Source organism: Thermoascus crustaceus (genome assembly GCF_041956765.1).
Source record: "Thermoascus crustaceus strain CBS 181.67 unplaced genomic scaffold VTN00scaffold_2, whole genome shotgun sequence".
In the NCBI taxonomy this organism is placed as follows: domain Eukaryota; kingdom Fungi; phylum Ascomycota; class Eurotiomycetes; order Eurotiales; family Thermoascaceae; genus Thermoascus; species Thermoascus crustaceus.
In genome coordinates, this window is record NW_027192528.1 from 2,083,395 (window position 1) to 2,090,230 (window position 6,836).

The 6,836-nt window shown below is 45.9% G+C and overlaps 3 protein-coding genes across 3 annotated transcripts; 1 reads left to right on the plus strand and 2 right to left on the minus strand.

Moving 5' to 3' along the window:
• Positions 1–37: 37 nt before the first annotated feature.
• VTN00DRAFT_4292 (uncharacterized protein) lies at positions 38–287 on the minus strand (the record flags this gene model as incomplete). The annotated part of the gene is made up of 2 exons (XM_069430704.1): positions 38–112; positions 156–287. 2 exons carry the CDS (start codon positions 285–287, stop codon positions 38–40), a joined length of 207 nt encoding a protein of 68 aa, XP_069289813.1.
• Positions 288–1,685: 1,398 nt separating this feature from the next.
• Positions 1,686–2,342, minus strand: VTN00DRAFT_4293 (uncharacterized protein; the record flags this gene model as incomplete). The annotated part of the gene is made up of 1 exon (XM_069430705.1): positions 1,686–2,342. The coding sequence occupies one exon, from the start codon at positions 2,340–2,342 to the stop codon at positions 1,686–1,688; it is 657 nt and encodes a 218-aa protein (XP_069289814.1).
• A 1,055-nt stretch (positions 2,343–3,397) lies between these two features.
• On the plus strand, positions 3,398–5,448 carry VTN00DRAFT_4294 (uncharacterized protein; the record flags this gene model as incomplete). The annotated part of the gene is made up of 2 exons (XM_069430706.1): positions 3,398–4,745; positions 4,811–5,448. 2 exons carry the CDS (start codon positions 3,398–3,400, stop codon positions 5,446–5,448), a joined length of 1,986 nt encoding a protein of 661 aa, XP_069289815.1.
• Between the last annotated feature and the right edge of the window lie 1,388 nt (positions 5,449–6,836).

Below are 6,836 nucleotides of genomic sequence, written 5' to 3' on the forward strand. Positions count from 1 at the left end.
TGGAGGAATGTGAACCTGATCGAACGTCTGCTTTCGCTCATGATCTGCTTCCTGGCGAATCGGAGTCACTCAAACGCACAGGGTCCTCTTGCGTTTTGATCGTTGTTGGTCGCTTGCCTTGCAGCATTTTGAACGTGCAATGTCACTTAGCATACCCATGAAATTTTTGCAAGCTGGCCTGAGCGAGTAGCAGGCTTATGTCTTGCTACGACGCTTTTGAGCAGGTAGAATGTATGAGTTGGACTTGGACTTTGCCCGATTATGTTCTCTACATTTCGACTTCTCATTTTATTGTTCCGAAATTTCCCTTCTCACTTTTCGACGCGAGGTGTTGTAATAATCTTTCATGTTTGATTTGCTTCACTTTGTGGGCCACTCTCGCTTCTAATGATGTGAACCCATGGGGAAGGATGGACAATACGAATAGCCTGGTCAATTAAGTGCCACTGAATGCCATCAATCTCCAAGGAGTGGGATGGTTCCGCGGATACGATGAATAAATAACTCGATAGCGGTTTCTAATTCAGACCTGTTCTCTTTTCCATGAAAGGGTACAAGTGTATGTAGGTGGCTTCGAGGATGTTGGGGTGCGGTTCTGCCTCCGTTATCCTTGAAAGCTTCTTCTTTGCCTTCCGTGGTACGGATGTGCGCAGCCTTTAAAATTGTCGTGAAGTGGATTACATTCATTCTCTTTATTTCCGGTCGAGCGTTTTTAACTTCTGAAATATAATCAGTTAGTGCTATCCTATACATACTATACTGCTTCTCGATGACATTTTCGTTGTAGGTAGGGATGTTAAAAACTGAAGGGTCTGTTTTTTTTTGTCAGAAACCCTAGAAAGGAGTTGTTATATATCAGGTACCGGTTTTAGGAGAGCATGTATGGAGACTTTCGGCGTAGTAGGTAGTGCAGTAGAGTACGTAGATTAGGTACCGGAAATATGAGTTCCTGGATAGGTACTGTACCTAGGTAGGTACAGCGGTACCATGTACACATAGTCTATTTCTTCAAGTTCTAGATTAGATTTCTCCGTGATTGTTGTCATCATCAGTAGAGTTTAGGATTATCTAAGTGTCATTTGCTTCTACCCTATAGGGTCTATGCAGGCACCCACCGTCGAGTCCCTCTTCCTGAAAACTGAACCTGGTACATGTACATACATACCTAGTTGTGCCTTTCCCCGTACCTATTATAAGTTGGAGGCTTCCAACCTTGGATTACTTGGGAGTGTTCCATAGACTGTACAGACGCTCTACTATTGCAGCCACTGAGTAGGATTGATATCTTCCATATCGTCTGACTACTACTCTATTCACATTACCCTTCTCCTCAGTTCTCGTCCATAGATGTAGGTCTACCCTCGCATCGTGTCGGTTTGATTTCTTTTCTCGGATTTTTTTTTTCGACGGCGTTGGAGAATACCTGGTCTTTGATGGCCTGTACTATATAAGCAGCAGATTTAGGGGTCTAGAGAAACAGTCGAAGGCTTCATATAGCACTTAAATCGGGTGTGTCGAATGAAGTAAGGCTAGATAAAAGGAGCGTACATGAACGACATCGAAAACGAGACGATTCCATGCATTGGTACTATTTAACATCCCTACAAGTAAAAGGCGGAAGGCGTCACTTGCTAAGCTTCTCTAAATGAACGCAGACCGTATCCCATTGAATTGTTCTCATGCACCTAAATCATGATTTCCAAGTAGCGATTTAGCTCCGAGGTGATCTTGTGCATGTTGCGAACAAAGCCATCTTCCTTCGTGCTATAGGATCTGACTTCGCTGCTGTTCATCAAAGGTTTGTATCGTGTCCTGAATTCCTGTGAAGAGAATGCGGGAATACCGTTCGGATAGAAGTGATACCACTCTCCCCGGCTCCATCCAGACGTGAGTGCTCCTGGTTGGGTTGTCTCATCTCCAGTTGCTTGCCTCTTCTGCCTTTCCTCCGACAGAGGATTCATGGCGAGCATTGCTTTGTATCTGAAACGAGCCTTCTGCATGTAGCTATCCAAATGCCACAGCCTTGAATAGAATAGACGGATTGTCCGCAAGATCTCCTTCTCATACTCAGAGTCACCTCCAACACGATCCACGAACCAGTTGCTGAATCGTTCCAGACGTAGCATGTTGGCCGTTTTGCCAGGCAGGAGATCCAATCTCGTATCCAGGAAACAGTTGATATATCTGGATCTAAAGTAAATACCCTCGGCGTTAGTTAAGCCCGAGCCCACGGGCTCGCATGAGTATACTGATAACGATGTTCGATCTCTCTTTATGTCAATGTCTTCGGTAATTTCGAGAAGATCATAACCCAGTACCTTGCCGAATTCGTCGGACGTCATGATGTCCACGTTCCAGACATTGTACAGGCGGATAAAATGGCAATAGTACCGTCTCATAGTCGTCACCTGGGTAGTAATTGTCGTAACAACTTCGATACGGGCCGAAGCGCGGATAGGCTGGACGGGGGATACTCCTCGTAGCCTTCATCCCATTCCGTTGAAGCCATAAAGTATTCTCCGTGTCTTCCAGCCAGATGCTCATGGTTCCAATCCTATCTACCTCGTTTAGAAATGCTACCAGCGCATTGATCTTCTGCCACAGACAGATGAGCTGCCCCGGGTCATCCGTTTAGGACTGCTCAAAAAGAGAGTTGGTATTGTTAGGAAAAATGTGCTTTTAATGAGACCTTCTGATATATATTAGACAGCATACGGATAAAATAAATAGTAGAGTGAATTAGTGTTAGCTCTATGAGCAGTATCGAGGAGTGAGGATGCTTGCTCCCTGAGATCACCTGTGAATGTAGGTCTGGTAGCTCTGGGGCTACCATAGATAGGACCTGTCTGATCTATATATTTGCCTAATCATTACCCTGGTTTCGTTGAGACCCCGGTTCAAAGGATGGAAGCCTCATGGTAGGATGTTCTACCATCTTCAAACTTTTGCATAGCACTGCGGTAAGCAGGTATATTAACGAACAATATGTATTGTAGTCGACAGTTGGTAAGGATATTCCGATGTTATGGAGCTGACTAGGCACGCATAAGTACAGTATCTAGTTCTAAGCTAACCCTGAAGAAAGGCAAGGATATCTATTTTCGCATCATCGCAGACTAGCTGAGAGTCAAGTCGATGCGTCCTCTGGCATTCACTTATTTTAACACAATGAACTCGAGTTTCAGAGTCCATGTGCTTTACACGGCTTTGTTCCTGGAGAGTTCGATTTGGCCATATCCGGCCTGAGCCACTTCGTCCCTTCCTTACACTCGTTTCTCGTGCACTTCCTTTATGTCGAAAGCACCCACTCGTCACGCATGCTATTTCTGTGCCATCATGGCTTCAAGATCTCAAGATACGATATTCACATCCACAGCGATTTTTTTTTCTCGTCGCAATGATTTCCAAAATCCGTCGAGCCCTGTCTTTATTGTTGCCTCGAAATCACGCCCTGAGGCAACACAAAGCACCGGCCAAGGCAGTCACACGCCCGGTTTCAAAAGATCTCCAGGAACAGGAGTCGCCCTCTGCAGTATCCGTCGAGAGCGTCGAGGGACAAGATACTCCTGCTTTGGAGCCAACTTCGAGGAGTCCTTCCTCTGATTCTAACCTGCTAAAGACGCCTAAACTTGAAGAACCTCAACTTCCTACACCTCCGACATCCACGAAGAAAGAGAGTACCAACGACACCAATTACGTCCCTCCATCCGCAGATGATGCTACAGATGAGGACTTCAGTTCGCCTAAAAGTGTCCTCCACCAAAGGTCCTCCAGATCCGCCGGCACAGACAAGTTCCAGCCTCTGACTCCTGCCACTTCTAAACCGAAAAAGAGGAAGAAGCGTAACTTTGACCCTACATACTGTCCACTCGAGGAGGATTTCAGCGACGACTCTGAGGATCTCGACGGGCCAACGCTTGTGAAAAATGAGCTGGCTGGTATATCAGAATGTAAACGGTCTACACGGAAGAGAAAGCACGTTTCGAATCGGGATTCGACATTTAGGTTGTCCTCGGTGCTCCAGGACAGCACTGACAGCGACCTTGAAGGGGATACAGTTATTGATAGCGTGAAAAAGAAGAGGAAAAGGAAGACAAAGAACAAGACAAACGGCGTGTCTACTGTGTCGCAGAACAAACACTCCGAGGACTGTTCAGATGTTCCTAACACCTATATCAGCAGCAGATCTGTTGGTCATCAGCCAAGAGGCACTCTGTGGGACACAGGTTCAAAATGGTCTGGGGATGAATCGGGCGATGGATTTGTTCGTCATGATACACGAGCTTCACTGTCCGGGGATTTGATATCCAAGGTTTCTTCAAGGGGATCTACACCACCGAAAGGGAGCAGGTCGAGTTTGCGTGATGTACCATATCTTACGCCTCGAGAGACTGTGAATCGACCACTAACAAAATCAATCGTCGCACCTGACGCTATAGAGGATGATACGAGTGATGAAGAAGAGCGGACTGAGAATAATGCTTTCCGGAAGCATGACAAGAATGAGGTGGCGTCCGACTTCTCGATGGAAAAAGCTAAGCGTTGGGCAGGCGCTGTCACACTTCCCGATGGCAAGTGGGCTGAAGCAGAGAAAGATCTCTACTTTCGTCTCGCGATGCGTGGCTTCGAACCTCTTGTGCCCAATAACTGGCATCTGGATTTCCCGACCTTGCCTGAAACTTTGTTTGCCCTTCAGGGTGATCCAGAGCCCCTTATCCAAGCACTCAGTGATAAGGAGTTCCGTGGTAAGTCTTTTGTGCTGCTATTAAGGTCTCACAGTAAATATTTTTACTTACGGATAGAGATTCAGCTATCAGATTCCTTGGTGATCTGTTTTCTCTCGGGAGTCGGGTGAGGGACCGCAAATCTACGCCCCTTGGTCCAGAGTCCATTATCGAACGTACTGTCAAAAGATATCTTGGTTGGGCTTTGCGCGATGCCAATATGCACAATCGCCCGAATGCGATCCCGGTGTATGACATCCATACAATGAGGAAGGGTCAATCTACTCGCGAGGTTGTGACTCGACTTAACTGTCGTTTGGTATCCCTCGCGAAGCGCTACCGCGACTCTCTGCGCTTGGCCCAAAGCATTGAGAGCCCTGAAAATGAAGGAAATTATGGAAAGGAGACCCTAGTTCAATACTCCCGCGAACGCAAATTCCCGGTTTTGACGGGATTTTTGATCTGCGGACCGATAGTTGCCGTCACCACGCTCGACTCTGATCCCAATGCATGCCCAGACTTGGACTCTGATGTTTCTTGCAAATTGATTGCTCAATTTGATATGGGCGAGCACGGTCAAGACGTGTGGAATGCTCTCGCAATTGCAATTACCGTTATGCGCATTCGCAAGACCATGATTGAGCTGGAAGAAGAGGGCCAAGGGGATTGGATGTGGATGATTGATGATAGTTATCCACATGATGATACGGATGAAGATATCTAGCACCTCTCGCATCGCCTACAAAAGAAAACGCTCTGTTCTGGAATATTCCTCATATTTGAATCTCTGACCGTTATACTCTCCTTCCCAGTTTTTCATTAACTCCATGTTTTTATGGCAATTATTCGGAGTTGCACCTTACATTTTTGTATGCTATAACTACATACCTAACGAGCCCTTACAACTCTGATGATTTTCACTGTTTTGTCGGATACCTCTACCCATTCCATAGCCATTTCGTTTTCTCAACTTTTCAGAGTCACCAGGTATCTACCTAAGTGTCTAGGAGGTATTCAAGAGCTAGAAGATTTTATACTCATATCTATACTAATTTATATGGACTAAGGGTTTGGATTTGGATTCCTTTGGGTCGCGTTAAAAGTCTGTGGTTATGTATACAGGCGGGCTCGATTCTGTATTGTAAAGATGTATTGTAGGCTTATATTGACACTTTTTATAAGTCCAGGCGCCTAGCTGATAGCAGAAATCAGGAATATACACTAGACAGATAGGAGCTTTACAGGTGATAATCTGCTTCCTTTTCAACAAAGCTACCTAGTACGTCATGTACCACATTAGATAGCTGGAGTGGATGGATGGTTGGTTGTTGACTAGATCGTACCTGTGACAGTGCAGACAAAGTAAATGCTTCTTTTCTGGGCACCCTTTCTCTGAGCCGGAGCAGGGAACAAAGACTTGCCCTACACTACTCATCATCAATAGGTACTACGTAAGTGGCAGGCTCTCAGCTGGCATCGACAATGGACCTAATCTAAGGTCTATGAGAGTATGTTTTCCTTTAAACTCAGATGCACATGTTGTACAACACCAACTGGGTCCAGACTCAATGTTCAGCAGTCTTGACTCCAGATGCTTAGAACTTAATCATCCATGCCGTTTTACACTACTTAGGTACCTAAGAGTTAGGTTAGGCCAGTCTACTGTCACCGTGATGATCATCCACTACCCCACAAGCTAATCATCACGCGGGGTATGGAGATAGGTCAATGGAATATCGGCCTTGGCTGACAATGACAAGGGACTGTCCAACTGTAGTGAAATGGAGATTTTTGTCTGCAAATCTTGTCAAGACTCTAGGTCCTTGGATTCCTTGTTGCAAGGCAGCTGCCAAGCAGCGCATCTTGTGCTACATGCATTGTATGTGCGTACCTATGCTGTGTGCACGACAGTACTCCTACAAAGTGTTCTTGGAACCTTGGTAGCCAACGACTATAGTCACCTAGGCAGGGAAAGAGAAACAATCGTGATACAAGACGATTTATGGTCATCTCCCTCCTTTACCCGTTCTTCCCCGATATCACGCCCCTCTTCTTCCCTCATTTGATGGCTTTCAGGACTCTCTCTCTCTCTCTCTCTCTCTCTCCCTCCCC